We start from the raw sequence: 18,535 nt of genomic DNA, 5'->3' as shown, positions 1-18,535 counted from the left end.
TTTCCTTACTCCAGAATGTGAAACGTCCTCCTAAATATCTCACTCAGCATTCCACCTTGATGAGACAAATCACAAGTTTGGGGAGGAAGCAGATCATACAGCCTTAGCAATTACTCTAGGCAAACGGTGTCACAGAAATTAACACACATCACTTGGATTTGACTCAAATTTCTTGCAGAAGGCTGGGGGAGGGCAGCTCACTCCTCTGGCCCTCAGCAGTCTGCCCCAATTTTTTACTAGTTCTTCTTAAAGAAAAAAAAGAAACATTCCTTCAGCTTCCTCCCTCACCCTCTGTCCTCAAACACCACTTCACAGTCACTCCCAATTCCCACTCAGAACCTTTTCTTGTACCTCCTTTCTCTCCTCTCATTATGTATTCATCTCTCTGCTCCTCTTTGCCTCCCACTGCCGTGTGACAAATCCCTCTTAAAATAACACTGGTGACTCACCCAGCGGATACTGTATTCCATTTATGTATAACTTCATTTCTCCAAGGGGCACAGAGAATTTCACAGATATTCAGTGTTATTTTTATCTCGTCCTTTTAAAAAGATTGTCTGTCAAAAGGGAATAAAAATGCAGTTTAGGCTTTTGTCTGAATGACTTGAGCATTAAGGCTGATACAGTCTTTTTACGCTTCCAGGTCTCATCCTTCTCCACATCCCCTTCTCCTTGGTGCAGTTTTTTTTTTTTTTTTTTTTTTTAATTCCAGGATCTATTAGTGACCACACCAGGAATTTGACTAAAATCTTACCATCAGTTGTGCTCTTTCTTAACCAGTCATCCAAGCTGGAAGCCTCAGAGCAACATCACTTCCTCCAACCGCTTCATCCTGCACACCCGTTACTAACCAAACCATTAGGTCCCACCTCAGACTCCTCACTCCTATTCCCACTTCTGCAACCTCATCCAAGCCACCACCTCCTCTAGCCTGGCCTGATGCAGTGGTTGCCTTACTATCCCCTCCACCTCCAGCCATTTTAGGCAGGGGTCCTCCATTTACATTCCTACCCTTTTCCAGAGCACTTGTGGCTTCTCAGTCTAGTCTTAGCTACCTGGCCTCTGTGACTCCTGAGTCTACACCCCAGACATCCCAAGAATGAGCCGTGTCCCTCGACATGCCTGGTTTTGCGCGTACTCCCCACCCCCGGGCACAGGAGGAGCACCCATCTCTAGCTTCTCCTCCTGGAAAGTCCCTTTCCGCGTTTAAAAGCACTATTTAAAAAAATAAAAATAAAAGCACAATTTTTATATCACCTCTTCTGCAGAGCTTTTCCTACCTTCCCCAGGGCACTTTTAACTATTGTCTCTTCTGCATCTCCACCTATAGCTTTTTATGGTAACTGTTAGAGTAGATACATATAATATAATATAATATAATATAATATAATATAATATAATTTATTCCACAAAAACTTATTGGAAGGCTGTGATGTCCCAAACACTATGCCAGGCGCTACATACAGAGAGATCAAATTCACAGTCTCTACCCCAACTATGACACAAGACAAGAAACAAAGAAAAGTCATTGGGGGATCCCTGGGTGGCGCAGCGGTTTGGCGCCTGCCTTTGGCCCAGGGCGTGATCCTGGAGACCCGGGATCGAATCCCACATCGGGCTCCCGGTGCACGGAGCCTGCTTCTCCCTCTGCCTGTGTCTCTGTCTCTCTCTCTCTCTCTCTCTCTCTCTGTGTGACTATCATAAATAAATAAATAATTTTTTAAAAAGTCATTGATATTTCAGGGTGATATGAGCAATAATAGAGCTAAGCTCAGGGACTGAGTGGGCACATGAGAGGGCCGTCACCCAAGCAGGGGACATCACCAAGCTCTCTGAGAGAACAGGAACCCTGCGCTGTGGGAATATTCAAGTGGGAATGGCTTTGGGTACTGTACTTTCTCCCCACCAGATCATGGTCTCCACAATAGTGAAATAGATCCTGTCTCCCATGTACACTGCAAGTGCTTAACAAATACGCAGGAAACCGAATAAATCAGAAAAGGCTTGCTTGGTCTGTGGATCTGTAAAACCCCAGGGATATCAAAGTTATAGCTTTTCAACCCTGCCTCCTCCTTCCTCTTGGTGGATGACCAATCTTGGTCCCACAGATTCAATCTTAGCCAAGAAATAATGCAAGTAATAAGGTGATTCTGCAAATGCTGCTTTTACCCATCCCAGCCCTGGTTCCTTGCAGGGATCTGGAATGAAGTGGCTCACCTGAGGCATTTGGCATGACACTGAGCCACCTGCCAGTGTTGGGCGGTCACGCATCACTGATGAGCACGCTGGCTAGGTAAAAAAAAAAAAAAAAAAAAAAAGGCCCGAGAGGAAAAGAGAAAATGTGTCACACCCTGCAGGGCCAAGTTCAAAAGTCACTAGGTCCAGAGCCCCCTTTAAGTTGGCTTCCTAACACCCATTTCACTCTGTACTTCACTTTCCACCTGGCAACCAGTGTCATTTCTCACAGTCTGAAACACGAAGTGCACACTCCTGCTCTAGCTGACAAATCCCTGGGGGAAGTCTTCATCTCTCTACCTCACTTTTGTCCTCACCTTCATTATTCTCTAACCTTTGCTTTGTTCCTCGGTTGGTTGGTGGGTTGTATGAAACCACTTGCATTTCCTTAACCCATCTATCTCTCTGATCTGCAGGCATTTTCATGGCTGCTTGTTTTGTTTTGTTTTGCTGGAATGCACTGAAACCCTCTGGATAACTGACTTATCCTTCCATTTCGGGTTGAAGACTACTTTTAAAGAGAAGGAGGTCCCGCCCCCTTCCACAGGCTGATACCTGGGCAGGTTTGCACCTGCACACCTGAGGGACACATTCTCCACTCTCCCTCCTATCACCCTTCAGCCCTTGTAACATTCTGGTGAACTTGTCTGTGTAGCTGGGTAAGCTCCCCATAGGTAAGGACTGTGTCTGGTTTCCCCATTGCATGCCAGCACCCAGCATAGTGTCCAGACTGCACACATTTGGCACACAGAAGCATGTGTTGATTGAGTTGATGAAAGAATCCTGGAGAAAGGGGAGTAAAACACATTTTACCACAAGATAAGCTAGGTGAGAGCATAGACTTTGTTCTATTCACTGCTACATCTCAGTTTCTGGCACAGAGTAGACCCTCAAGAAGTATTTACTGAATGAACTAACTAATTAATTGGTTAGATAAAAATATTATGTAGGCTTGCTAGTCATTTAACTGGTTCTTTATATGTGGTTTGGTCTTCAGGAACTGGCTTCTGAAGAGAAGGTAGCATGATGTAGCCATCAACAGCATGAACTTGGACCACTCCTCTAAGGGTTCATATCTGAACTGTATCCCTCACAATTTTCATGTGTTAGTTGTTTCATCTTTAACTAAGGTTGGTTAGGTAACTAAATGTCTCAGCATCTGTAAAGCAATAAACTAGTGCTGGTGACAGAGTAAAAACTATTTAAGTATTTCTAGAAGACAGAACAGTATTACAAATGCAAAGTCAAGAAATGCTGCCCACAGTTAACAGGACAAGAAATAAAGGATAACTATATTACTTAAAGCTATAAACATAACTAACTGAAAATATCAACATAATCATATGTAGATGATGGCAGAAGATTGGAGCCAGGTGAGCTAAATCTTTGTGTTTTATAGAGGCAGCCACAGATAATCTCCAAAATTGACAACCCAGGAAATAGTGGTGTGTAACTCTTGGTGATTTGGAGGTGACTATCAGAAGGAATGTCAGCTGAAGAGTGAAAAGCAGTTCTCTGTGAGGAGGAAGATTAGAAAAGAGAAATAATAGGGTTTCCTCAGTAGCCCTTTTGTTCTATTTAAACTTTTGACCATGTTCGTGTGTCACTTTGATAAACTAAAAACATTTTAAAATAATTGCATAGAAAAAAATCAAATGGTAAGTACTTGTTAGGGTCTTCAAATACTTCCAATTTACCTTAAACATTCTGAAACTTATGAGGTGATGTGGTCAGGCTCTGAGAACTCCTATGTTACCTCCACTCTAGGAAGAGCCCTGCACCCCCACTCTCCTTCATGAGGCTGGGAGACTATGGAAAGTCAATGTCTTGAGATCAGGCTCAGTTTTTCAGTGACAATGTGCTCTTAGCCAAGACAATCAATCTCTCTGTGGCTCAGTTTTCTCACCAATTAAATTATAGTCACAGTTTTAGACTCACAGTATTATTACATCAGATACCTAGGAAAGCATAAAATACTGTACATATACTATAATCAAAGTGAGGAAATCCCTAGTGCAGGGAAAAATATGGAGCAACATCTTTCTCCAGACCAAATAAAGGTGCATCTTCTGGGCATTTTTTATGAATAATAATCATTCATAATTACATACAAAATCAAAAGTCCTTTGAGAGTACTTTCCCAGGATAATAATTCCCTTCTCCATGTTATCTCTGTTTCTTGAAAATGCTTATACTTTTTCCTATTTTAAGCCCTGTACTACAGTTGTTTTGCTTACATCATAGTTTCATCCACTAGACTGGGAGTTCCTGAGGGCAGAAATGGTGTTTTATTTATCTTAATATATCCTGAGCTTAATACAGTGCCTGCCCTATATAAAATACCCCAAAATGTTTGCCAAACTGAACTTCCATTTTAAAAAGTTTATTTAGAGTAAGAGATGAAGAAGGACACTATATCATACTTATAGGGTCTATCTAACAAGAAGACCTAATAATCATGAAAATTTATGCCCTTAATGTGAGAGCTGCCAACTACATCAATCAATTAATAACCAAAGTAAAGACATACTTAGATAATAATACGCCAATAGTAGGAGACTTCAACATGGCACTTTCTGCAAATGACAGATTTTCTAAGCACAACATCAGCAAAGAAACAAGAACTGTAGAAGATACACTGGATTAGATGGATTTCACCGACATATACAGAACTTTCCATCCGAATGCAACTGAATACACATTCTTTTCAAGTGCACATGGAACTTTCTCCAGAATAGACCACATGCTGGGTCACAAATCATGTCTCAACCGATACCAAAAGATTGGGATTGTCCCCTGCATATTTTTCAGAACATAATGTTTTGAAACTAGAACTCAATCACAAGAAGAAATTTGGAAGAAACTCAAACACATGGAGGTTAAAGAGCATCCTGCTAAAAGATGAATGGGTCAACCGGGAAATTAGAGAAGAGTTAAAAAGATTCATGGAAACTAATGAAAATGAAGATACAACTGTTCAAAATCTTTGGGATACAGCAAAAGCAGTCCTAAGAGGGAAATACCTCACAATACAAGCATCCCTCAAAAAATTGGAAAAAATTCAAATACAGAAGCGAACCTCGCACCTAAAGTAAGTGGAGAAAGAACAGCAAATAAAACCTACACCAAGCAGAAGAAGAGAGTTAGTAAAGATTCGAACAGAACTCAACGAAATAGAAACCAGAAGAACTGTAGAATAGATCAATAAAAAACCAGGAGTTGGTTCTTTGAAAGAATTAATAAGATATGGGCAGCCCGGGTGGCTCAATGGTTTAGTGCCACCTTCAGCCCAGGGCATGATCTTAGAGCCCCAGGATCGAGTCCCACGTCAGGCTCCCTGCATGGAGCCTGCTTCTCCCTCTGCCTCTCTCTCTCTCTCTTTCTCTCTCTCTCCTCTCTGTTTGTCTCATGAATAAATAAATAAAATCTTTAAAAAAAAGAATTAATAACATAGATAAACCATTAGCCAGCCTTAAAAAGAAAAGAGGAAGACTCAAGTTAATAAAATCACAAATGAAAAAGGAGAGATCACAACCAATACCAGGAATACAAATGATTTTAAAAACGTATTAAGAGCTGCTATATGCCAATAAATTAGGCAATCTAGAAGGAATGGATGCATTACTGGAAAACCAAAAACTACCAAAACTGGAACAGGAAGAAATAGAAAACCTGAACAGGCCAAATACCAGGAGGAAATTGAAGCAGTCATCAAAAACTTCCCAAGACACAAAAGTCCAGGGCCAGATGGCCTCCCAGGGGAATTCTATCAAATGTTTAAAGAAGAAACAATACCTATTGTGCTAAAGCTGTTCCAAAAGATAAAAAGGAACAGAATACTTCCAAACTCGTTTTATGAGGCCAGAGTCACCTTAATTCCAAAACCAGACAAAGACCCTACCAAAAAGGAGAATTATAAACCAATATCCCTGATGAACACAGATGCAAAATTCTCAACAAGATACTAGCCGATAGGATTCAACAGTATATTAAGAAGATTATTCACCATGACTAAGTGGGATTTATCCCCTGGATGCAAGGCTGGTTCTACACAGTGGCATTTCTATACACTACAGCAGTCAATGTGATAGATCATATCAACAAAGGAAAAAACAAGAACCATATGATCCTCTCAATAGATGTGGAGAAAGCATTTGACAAAATACAGCATCCATTCCTGATCAAAACTCTTCAGAGTGTAGAAATAGAGGGAACATTCCACAGCATCTTAAAAGCCATCTACAAAAAGCCCACAGCAAATGTCATTCTCAATGGGGAAACACTGAGAGTCTTTCCCCTAAGATCAGGAACACGACAGGGATGTCCACTCTCACCACTGCTATTCAACATAGTACTGGAAGTCCTAGCCTCAGCAATCAGACAACTAAAAGAAATAAAAGGTTTTCAAATTGGCAGAGAAGAAGCCAAACTCTCCCTCTTCACAGATGACATGATACTGTACATAGAAAACTGAAAAGACTCCACCCCAAGATTGCTAGAACTCATACAGGAATTCAGCAGTCTGGCAGGATATAAAATCAATGTCCAGAAATCAGTGACATTTCTATACACTAACAATAAGACTGAAGAAAGAGAAATTAAGGAGTCAATCCCATTTACAACTGCACCCAAAAAACTAAGATACCTAGGAATAAACCTAACCAAAGATGTAAAGGATCTATACCCTAAAAACTACAGAAAGCTTTGGAAAGAAATTGAGAAACACACAAAGAGATGGAAAAATATTCCATGCTCATCGATTGGAAGAATTAATATTGTGAAAATATCAATGCTACTCAGGGCAATTTCCATATTCAATGCAATCCCTATCAAAATACCATGGGCTTTCTTCAGAGTTGGAACAAATAATCTTAAGATTTGGGTGGAATCAGAAAAGACCCTGAGTAGCCAGGGGAATATTGAAAAAGAAAGCCAGAGCCAGGGGCATCACAATGTCGGATTTCAAGTTGTACTACAAAGCTGTCATCATCAAAACAGTGTGATACTAGCACAAAAACAGACACATACATCAATAAGAATGAATAGAGAATCCAGAGATGGGCCCTCAACTCTATGGTCAACTAATATTCAACAAAGCAAGAAAGACTATCCACTGGAAAAAGGACAGTCTCTTCAATAAATGGTGCTGGGAAAATTGGGCAGCCACATGCAGAAGAATGAAACTAGACCATTGTCTTACACCATACACAAAGATAAACTCAAAATGGATGAAAGATTAAAATGTGAGACAAGAATCCATCAAAATCCTAGAGGAGAACACAGGTAACACCCTTTTTGAATTTGGCCACAGCAACTTCTTGCAAGATCCATCTATGAAGGCAAGGAAAACAAATGCAAAAATGAACTATTGGGACTTCATCAAGACGAAAAGCTTCTGCACAGCAAAAGAAACAGTCAACAAAACTAAAAGACAACCTACAGAATGGGAGAAGATATTTGCAAATGACATATCAGATAAAGGGCTAGTATCCAAGATCTATAAAGAGCTTATTAAACTCAGCAAAGAAACAATCCAATCATGAAATGGGCAAAAGACATGAACAGAAATCTCACCAAAGAAGACATACACATGGCCAACAAGCACATGAGAAAATGCTCCACATCACTGGCCATCAGGGAAATACAAATCAAAACCACAATGAGATACTACCTCACCCCAGTAAGAATGGTGAAAGTTAACCAGACAGGAAATAACAAATGTTGGAGAGGATATGCAGGAAGGTGAACCCTCTTGCACTGTTGGTGGAATGTGAACTGGTGCAGCCACTCTGGAAAACTGTGGGCAGTTTCCTCAAAGAGGTAAAAAATAGAACTGCCCTAAGACCCAGCAATTTCACTGCTTGGGATTTACCCCAACGATACAGATACAGTGAAAGACCGAGACACCTGCACCCCAATGTTTATAGCAGCAATGTCCACAATAGCCAAACTGTGGAAGGAGCCTCGGTGTCCATCAAAAGATGAATGGATAAAGAAGATGTGGTCTATGTATACAATGGAATATTACTCAGCCATTAGAAACGACAAACACCCACCATTTGCTTCGATGTGGATGGAACTGGAGGGTATTATGCTGAGTCAAGTAAGTCATCAGAGAAGGACAAACATTATATGGTTTCACTCATACGGGGAATATAAAAAATAGTGAAAGGGAATAAAGGATAAAGGAGAAAAAATGAGTGGGAAATATCAGAAAGGGAGACAGAACATGAGAGACTCCTAACTCTGGGAAATGAACTAGGGGTGGTGGAAAGGGAGGTGGGTGGGGGGTGGGGGTGACTGGGTGACGGGCACTGACGGGGGCAGTTGATGGGATGAGCACTGGGTGTTATTCTATATGTTGGCAAATTGAACACCAATAAAAAATAAATATAAAAAAAAGAACCTAAAGTTTTAGTAGTATTTTGGGTTATCTTAACTAATATGGATGCCATCTGGCTCATATAGTAAAGAAAGCCATTTCCAAACTCATTGGAATGCTGTTGGAAATATTTTCTTTGGACTTCAGTTTATACACTTCCATCAAAATCCAGAGAGAACCAGGCTGCAAGGATGCTCCTTCAGTACCATTAAAAGCATAATTTAAAAAAAAAAGAAAAAAAAAGTATAATTAAAAGAGTAGTCAAGTGAGTAAAATGAATTCTTACATTTTAGATTACTACTTGTAAAGACCAAAAGCAAACTATGTAAAATTAAAACAAATCATAGAAGATAAAAGAATCTTGTAGAACACTGAGAATAAATATACTTCTCTATACTTTTTCTAGAAATCCCGGCAGCCCTGGTGGCGCAGCGGTTTGGTGCCGCCTGCAGCCCGGGGTGTGATCCTGGAGACCTGGGGTCGAGTCCCACGTCGGGCTCCCTGCGTGGAGCCTGCTTCTCCCTCTGCCTGTGTCTCTGCCTCTCTCTCTCTCTCTCTCTCTCTCTCTGAATAAATAAATAAAATCTTAAAAAAAAAAAACTAGTGAAAGGGATTATAGGGGAAAGGAGAGAAAATGAGTGGAAAATATCAGAGAGGGTGACAGAACATGAGAGACTCCTAACTCTGGGAAACGAACAAGGGGTAGTGGAAGGAGAGGTGGGCAGGAGGTTGGGGTGACTGGGTGATGGGCACTGAGGGCGGCACTTGATGGGATGAGCACTGGGTGTTATACTATATGTTGGCAAATTGAAGTCCAATAAAAAATATACAAAAAAAGTTATTTTGAGTTAAATATAATTTTAGAACTACAAAAGAGTAGACATAGAATGAAAGAAATAAGGTAACATGTGTTCTTCCTCCCATTCATCAAACAAATACTGACACCCTACAGTTCTATGCTAGGCTCTGAATAATACATACAAGCAGCTTCTAGTCTAATTGTGGGTATGGGGAGGGGAGGACACAAAGAGGCAAATGAGCAATTTCAGCACAAACTGATAAATTTTAAGTTAAATGTAAGTACAAGATGTCATAGGAACACAAATAGTGGTCACAGCCCCTAAAAAAGAAAAATAATATTTTGAGATCACTTCTTCTTCTTCTTCTCTTTATTTATTCATGAGAGACACACAGAGAGAGGCAGAGACATAGGCAGAGGGAGAAGCAGGCTCCCTGCAGGGAGCCCAGTGTGGGACTTGATCCCAGGACCCCGGGATCATGACCTGAGCCGGAGACAGAGACTCAACCACTGAGCTACCCAGGTGTCCTGATATCTCTTCTTCTTAATTTATTTCTTTGAATTGAATTAGAATCCAATAAATCACCAGAGTATAGTTAACAAACTCAGGTCATACACAAATAAATTCAAAACATCCAGTCAATTTGTTAAAAGTTAGTACACTACTTGGCTGAAGCCCCTTGACATCATACAGCCCACCTTAGGTAATGTGATAAGTTAACAAGATGTGCATACCCATATTCTTCCATATATTGTATTATTATTGTCTCATGGAAACATCTATGGTCTGGGAGAAATTTGGGAAATGCAAATACAAAGCTCAGTCAAGAATCTGTTCCTTTCCTCTTCTGTGCCTTTGCCATGTGTCACCCCTTATAAAGCAAGTATTTTCTTCTTAGTGTTTATTTCTTTAAGACCATCTTTGAAAATTGTCTTAGGCAAATAGAAGCTGGAAAGGATAAATGGGCCCACCTTTTGCTAGGAAGCAGCTTTCTAATGGTTTCCAGTCTGGTTCACTAGCTGGATAAATAGAAGTGAACAGATTCAAACCAGCTGCCCTCAGTTACTCTCTGAAAGCATTTGATATTGCTGAGTGCCCCCTGGGAACTAGATATTAGTAAGTACTCTCTCTTCTCTTGAAATGATCAAGACACAGTTAGTTCTTGCTATTTAGACTCAGGTAAAACTGGATGTATGCATCATCAGCTATTTGGATAGTATAGGCATAAGCATGAATCTAATTGGCAATTTAATGAAAATATAACAGAGCATGAGTCTGGGATATTGAATGCTTAGATGAATGTTTAATTAAAACTTTACTGCAAGTTGTGATCACATTCAAGAAATATTCCAGGCTGACAGTGTTTGAGATGTTTACAAGCTTCTTGCAGACAATCATGCCTTGTGTGATAAAATATTAACAATTACAGACATCACAGAAAGGCAGCAAGGTCATTGCCCATTTCAAAGAGCATTGACTGTTATTTGGATAAAGTATCTTTTCACCAAAACTCTAATCCTTGCTGTTTTGACAAATTAGAGAACTGAAAAGCCCTATGTTTGTGTCCTTTCGTGGGAAACCAAAAGAAACACAGAGAGGTAAGAGAATTTGCTGCACATCAAACATGAGTGAAGCCACTTTTTGAGTTAGTGGACCCTCAAAATGGAAATGCAATGACAGCTGGCTTATTATCTCCCCTATTTCATAAATAGAACTTTATTATGAAGATAGTGGAAATAGATCTTAAATTGCCATTGTCACAATTGTCACTTGTCACATTGTCACAATTGTCACTTGCAAGCTGGAACCTAAGACTGATGAATATAGCTTTTATCTGACAAACACTGACCAAAATCATGAATATCATCAAAAGGAGGTACAGTTAGAACAGAGACAGAACATAAATTATATATTATCTTTCCCAATACATAATGAATAGACTATTCTTGATAATAAATATTTATTAATTAAAGCATCTAAATGACTATGAAAAATAAAAATACAAGAAAATAAGTTGACTCATGCAGCACTTTTATAAAAAGTGAATATAATCTAATTAGTCCAGGAGTTTATAAAGGGAAATAAGCTGGTTGGCTAGTGAACGAATGAGGTGCTAGAAGGCCTCTATGTAGTCAGGGTTACAGCTGTATTGGTGGACAGTTGGGCTCCTGTAGGCTTGGTCTGTTTCATGTTTCTTCTGGTAGACTTGTCCACACTCTCTACTGCTTTTTTCACCCAGTCAGCTTGTGGATCAGCACAGAATTTAAAGCCACGTCTGGTAATAAATCTGCAATGCAAGGAAAAGATAGAGTTAGTCATATCCTCACAGCCTTGGAATCAGGAGTTAAGATTAAACCAGATTTAAGAGATTTTGTGCAGAAATTATTCTCAAAACCTTGACACTCAAAACCTTGACCTTTTCCTGCAATCTGTTTTAACACAAAACAGAAATATTTCCAGGTCATATCCAGCTCTTTTGTTCATCATAATTTTCAAATTCCTTTTTCCACCCAAGCTACCAAATGTTGTTACTACGCTGGACATTTGAGGTCACCTCATTCAATTATTACATGTATCTTCCTTTTCACAACTAAACACACTTATCTTGTTTTCTGGACAAAGGTGATTTCTTTAATTTCTTTGGGTAAAATTGCAATTATGTGTTGGGAAGAGCTGCTATTCTGAAAATGAGATCCTGGAAAGAGAATGGTATTATATTGGCTAGTTTTTGCACATTTCCTTGAGATATGGTAACTGATAAAACATGGCACTCTACTTTAGCACACCATCAAGAAAGGGAAGGGAAGGGAAGGGAAGGGAAGGGAAGGGAAGGGAAGGGAAGGGAAGGGAAGGGAAGGGAAGGGAAGGGAAGGGAAGGGAAGGGAAAAGGCATTTGATATTGCTGAGTGGAAGGGAAGCAGGGAAGCATCCCACACAAGTGTGGTTATATGATCAAATCCTAAGCCAAACCAGCCACCTCTACACCTAACCCTCAGAACTGAGCACAATATTCATCTGGTTCCCAGTCAAATTCTGCTTCTAAACTAAATCAGAAAGAAGAATGATATTCTTTATTTGACTGTCAGATTTTTTTTCAATAATTGGTATTTAGTGCTACATAAACACCTGGTTAATATGAAAAAACAAAGGGGCTATTGGTTCTCTTGAGGTCTTTCTCCATGCCAGTTTCCTGAGGAGGGCAGTATTTCTATATAGAATGTCCCATCAAGCCCAGCTTTGGGGGAGACAAACTCACATTACTGCTCTCATGGAGCCCTCCTTGATGGTGTAGGTCTTGATGCTTTTAACTGGCAGTCTCTTGGTCGTCAGACTCATACAGATGCTCCTTTCTAGGACTTCACTCCCCACACCTGGAGAGGAAGATCAAGCAGACAAAGATAAATTATCGTTTCAAATAGTATGAATGCTACAGTGCTATAAATAAAATAACAAAGAGTGATGTAATAAAGAGTAACTTGAGAAAGGCAACATTAAATGTGGGAAGAGGCCCATGTGTTATTTTAAATGTTAAAGTGTGAGATACATAAAGGATGTAGTTCATAAACTCTTCATCCGCAATAGAAATCCTCCTTAAGGGGGATTTCTAAACTTCAGTTCAGAGAGCAATCTTGCATTGGAGAAGGGGAAATAACTTGGGAGAGTTAATAATATTAAGGTTTGGTAGAATTTAATCAAGGTTTCTAAGTGCTGATTTTTTCCTAAGGTAAAATGACTGTTATTTGCTTCCCAAGGAAATATTCAGCTAAAAAAGCATCTAAAGTAACAGGTGACGATGATCAAGTTTGATCTTCGGTGTTGCTGATATCAGAAGGCTTTTTTTTTTTTAACATGAAACTAAATATAAGGTGCTTGTCAGCTAGCTATGCTCCTCTTCATCCCTCCTTCTTTCCAGCACTCCCAGTATCCGGTCCACACATTCTTTATCCCCATCTTTGCCAATTTTTGTTTAATGCTCAACTGTCTTGAGCCCAGTAAAAAAGATTGTTTCTTGTATTTCTCTCACTACTTAGGAAACAATATTTTTCTCTGAGAAATACCTAACATGGATTCCCAAGACCCAAAGAATCCTACTAGACTCTAAATTCCCAAACCTTCTTATTCTCAGCAGTGTGATCAGTGAAGAAACTTTTGCCTTTGTGGCAGAGCTGAGTCAGAGCAGAGATTGCTTTGCCTGCAGTTGTACATGGAGGCTAAGCCCCAGTGGGGCTCACAGAGGTCATTCAAGGAGGAAGCTTGAGAAGTGACCCAAGTGTCTTCAGTTTTCCTCTGTCTCCAAAAGAGGGTCACTGCCCCCACCCATACCTGGGTCTCCACCAAGCAACGGACCTATTGTCTCAGCAAAATGCCAGACACATGGCAATATTTACCCTAATTTATTAGCCTTAAAGTTGTTGGTTTCATCAATATTTATTTTGCCCACAATTTCAGGGAATTCCAGACCTTGCCACCTCTATTCATGGACACCCTTAGAGATTCCATGGTCAGATTCAGATATCCTATTCTACATAGTAAGGCTACAAATTAGGAGGTTGAAAGAAGAGTTAACTGAAACATTAATTATACTTGAAGGATATTCTCTCTTATTGCCAGAGCCACAAGGAGAAGTAAATGTCAATCAATTGGGGGGGGGGAATGATTTTTTAAGAAAATATGTATAGAACAGTCAGCTGAGGCTCAGTATAGCCAAGTCTCATCTGGGTATATCTTGCAGGTTTATCTGAATGTGTATAAGGCATTGATCTATTAGTTAGCACTTAACATATGGTCTCTTATAAATTAATGTATCATTAATGGAAACAATATTCAAAGCAGTAATAATAGACTCTCCCATATAGCTGAAGGCAATATTGATTTCCCAGGTAGGAAGGTATGAGCTCCCAATCATTTTTTTAAATAGAAATTATTGGGACGCCTGGGTGGCTCAGCGGTTGGGCATCTGCCTTCAGCCCAGGGCATGATCCTGGAGACCCGGGATTGAGTTCCGCATTGGGCTCCCTGCGTGGAGCCTGCTTCTCCCTCTGTCTGTTTCTGCCTCTCTCTCTCTCTCTCTCTCTCTCTCTCTCTCTCTCTGTCTCTCATGAATAAATAAATAAAATCTTTTTTTAAAAGAAATTATTGGTTTGCTTCAGAACATATAGCCTCCAACTCATTCTCACATTGTGTCTAAACTTTCAAAAATTTTGAGAATTTATCAAGATCAATATTAAATAGGCAAAAGCTACAAAGGCACATATAATCATCACCACCATTTCACAGGTAACATTAATCAAGAAATTACTACTAGTGAGCAAATCTGATAAGTATTCCTAAATTGTTGAGATTTTTTTCATTTTAACCCCAAGTAAGAGTATATTATATTCAACTTATAAATAACTGTTGGTGCAGAGAGGTTAAGAAATTTACTCCAAATCACACAATTATGAAAAGTAGGAGCCCAGATTTTAGGCAAGTTCTGTCTTCAAAATCCATTAAGTCCCCTAAAATCAAAATTATCATTCCCATTTTGCACATGGGAAATCTGAGGCTTATCCTGGGGAAGGAAAGCAGTTCACTCCAGTCAAAACCTGAGTCAAACACCAAATGGGCCCACCTGCCTGCATCTCTGTTCTTCTCTCATAAAGAACCTTTCAACTTACCTTCCACGATGAATTCAGTGAGAAAGCAGATCCCAAACAGGGCCAGGAGGAGAGATCTCATGGTTGAGGTCCGGCTTAGCTGTTCAGGGAGAGAGTGAGGAACAGCTGCTCTTAGAAGCCTCTTTATTACTCCAGTGGTCAGCGCACTTCCTGTGGTAAGAGGGGGCTTTCAGGGTGGGTGTGGAATAGTGGAAAGACTGTGTAGTACAGATGCTTTTTTCTTTAAGAAAAAGTTCCTTTGCCCCCGCTCATACTAACCCCACATCTTGTGGCCTTTGCCCCTGCTCCTGTGGTTAATGTGTTAATGAAACCAAATGTGTGCATTAAAGGAACAAGGTTGTCTCATCTCCTGCTACCAGACTAAATTCAAATCTTCCACTGAAGACTCGAAGTCAAAGGCCACAATACCACGGCCCAGCATAGGAGCAGTGTAAGAAAATGAGGTGCAATGGTCACTGTGGTTCTGTTCCCCTACCTATCTCATGTCACATCCACTGTGACGTGAGGCTTCCACCACCATGGCTCATGAGCCCCTGATGCCATCCAGAGCAACTGTTTAGGTGGGCAAAGGGATGCTACTACCACTCTGAGCTTCTCAGCTTTCTTTTTCTTCTCATTTCTCTCCTCTACCCTCATTCAAATCACTCCCATTTCTTTATACACACACACACACACACACACACCCATACCCAAGAAACAGTTAAATAAGAGTGTTTGGATCATGTCTATATGCATATGTTTGCTTTATTGAAACTTAGTATATACCTTTTAAAAACCTTTGGAAGGGTACCTGGGCAGCTCAGGTCATGATCCTGGGGTTCTGGGATCAAGCCCTGCATTAAGCCCTGCATCAGGCATCCTTCTCCCTCTGACCCTTGCCCCCCCATTTGTGCTCATACTCTCTCTTTCTTTTGCTCTCTTTCTCTCTCAAATAAATGAATAAAAATATATTTTAAAAAGTAAAATAAAATAAAAAGCTTTTGAAGATTTCCTGACATGAAGTTTATTTTTTTTAAATGAGAGAAAGAGAAAATTATCTATAATCATATCATTCTGACAGTTTTCATTCTTAAATGTTTTCTTCCAGTAGATCTCTAATGGTAGACATATGTTTGCATACTCGTGACAATCATAAATACTGTTTTAGCATCGGTGTAAATATCTTCCCAGGGTTCTTCATAGGCTTTGTGTTTCTCATCTGAGTAAACAAATGCACACACACATTAACCATTCCCTCGTAACATTGTTATATAGATCATATATGTAAGGTAAGTTTTCATTAACATATACTGAATCATTTCCCCTCGATAGCCAGAAGTGGATCACTTGGCAAAATCATTTGACCATCTTTTAGTTCTTGCTACATGTTACTGAGAGGAAGAATGTAGCTTCTACTTGCAATCTTCTAGCAGGATTTGATTGTATCAGTTGTACCTCCTGGCATTCAATTTGTTATTGTTTTGTCTGGTTTTGTTTTACATAAGTATCTATAAAATGTATTTATTCATTATGTGTTTGCACAAGCAACTAAAAAGTTTGCCACTGCTCTTAGGTATATGAGAATAATATTCTTATTTAACATATAAATAGCTAAAAGATTTTGCCGCTGCTATAGAGGACACAGAAATAAACTCCTATATTTCCATGAAAATTAAGGCTAACCTCTAAGAGATTTTTTTATTAATGGCGTTTAATATTCCAGCCAGATGTCACTCTAGACCTCAGAGTGGCTTTTTAGTTATCTCTAACTGGCTATACCATCCATCAGTCCTTAACATCTGAACACAACTTGCCACTCAAAATGCTTTTCCTTCTATTACTCTCTGACATGGAGAATATGCAGTTTTCTAACCAATTTCCAAATACAGAACCTGGGGTCATCTTAGACTCATTGCTATCTGCTCGTATGTCATCTTCAACCAAACTACATTAAGTATACCTTCCAAGTAGCTCTTTAATAGGCCTGCTCCTCTCTTTCCACACTGTTCTAGGCAGGCCCTCATCATCCCTTGCTAGACAACTGCAGGAGACCAAGTGGTTTCCCAGTGTTGGCTCTCCTCCCTTTCCAATCCATTCTCCACAATATTGCTAGAGTAATTATTCTACTGCATTATTCTAATCATGTCATTTCCCTACTGAGAAACTCTTTGCTAATTTCCATTGTCCACAGATTTTATTTCAAATTTCTTATTGTCCTATACAAGGTTGTTCAAGATCTAACACTTCTTTTCCTTTTAGACTCTCTTTCTATCCCTGACACATGCTCCCAACCCCTCTGCCTCAACAAACATGTGCCCAACCAAATATATCATCTTCTCTTATATACCCCACATATGGCTTCCTTTAGCTAGAATGTCTGTCTCAGCTTTCTACTTATCAACTGCTCCCCTTCCTATAAGTTTTCCTGAATTCTCTAGATAAAATTAAGTTGTGCCATCCTCTGTGCTCCCTTGAAGTTCTGTGTCCATGACTGTTCTATCACTAATCTTATTTTATTGCCCTACTCAATTATATTTCTGCATTTCCCACTAGATGTCAGTCTCCTTGAGAGTAGGGAACTTGATTTAGTCTTCACTGGGTCCCTGGCATTAGCAGAATAAAATAGTTTTCGAATAAATGAATTCGTTTTAAAAGACCAAAATTAGGGTGATATACATTAAGTGAAGGATGACTACCTAAGAACACAAAGCCAGGAATTGTGATGTGTGGTTTTCTCTATGTTTTTAATCAAATGACAATTTGACCAATGGTTGAATATTTATTTAGCACATCGAAATGGAATTTCCTAAAATCTAGAATGAATTATTCACTTCCAGTTTTTCAAGACATAACTAGAGTCTCTGATGGAGAAGAATTAAGTAACAAGAAAGTAGAAACCTAGCACAAAATAGTCTTAATCAGCTAATATGTGGACATTGAGTAACAACAACCAGTATTGCAAAAGGCAGGGTTTCTTTATTTTTTATAACTGAAAAATAGACCTTTCTATACATACAGCACATTTTCTCTATCCATTCATCCATCAAAAGACACTTAGGTTGTTTTCATGTCTTAGCTATTGAGAATAATACTTCAATGAACATGAGGTACAGATATCTCTTCAAAATAGTGACTTCATTTCCTTTGGAAAATGAAATACTGTCTTTTTGTTAATAGCCTTTCTAACAAGTGTAAGAGGATACTTCATTGTGATTTTGATTTTCATTTCCCATCATTATTAGTGCATGAGCTATTTGTATGTCTTTGGAAAAGTGTCTAGTCAGCTTACTTTTAATTAGATGATTATTATTATTATTATTATTATTATTTTTGCTAATGAGTGGGTTGTATGAGTTCCTTATTTTTTATATTAACTCCTTATCAGATAGATAGCTTACAAATATTTTCTCCCATTCTGTAGGCTGCCTTTTCATTTTGTTGATTGTTTCTTTTATTATGCAGAAGTTTTTAGTTTGACATAG

General features: G+C 39.2%; 1 protein-coding gene across 2 annotated transcripts in view; it reads right to left on the bottom strand.

Annotated features, from left to right (window-relative positions):
- Positions 1-11,358: 11,358 nt before the first annotated feature.
- LOC140635611 (lymphotactin-like) overlaps positions 11,359-18,535 on the bottom strand; it is a 194,462-nt gene continuing 187,285 nt past the window's right edge. For both annotated transcript variants that reach the window (XM_072830502.1, XM_072830503.1), the window contains 3 exons: positions 15,075-15,153; positions 12,674-12,788; positions 11,359-11,704 (listed from right to left, as the gene is read on the bottom strand). In XM_072830502.1, the coding sequence (XP_072686603.1) occupies positions 11,542-11,704; positions 12,674-12,788; positions 15,075-15,153 (357 nt within the window). In that variant the 3' untranslated portion in view covers positions 11,359-11,541. The remainder of the gene's footprint in view (positions 11,705-12,673; positions 12,789-15,074; positions 15,154-18,535) is intronic.

This window comes from Canis lupus, chromosome 6 (genome assembly GCF_048164855.1).
Source record: "Canis lupus baileyi chromosome 6, mCanLup2.hap1, whole genome shotgun sequence".
Taxonomy (NCBI): domain Eukaryota; kingdom Metazoa; phylum Chordata; class Mammalia; order Carnivora; family Canidae; genus Canis; species Canis lupus.
The sequence above is the reverse complement of the archived record's forward strand: the minus strand, read 5'-3'. Positions and strand labels throughout refer to the sequence as shown.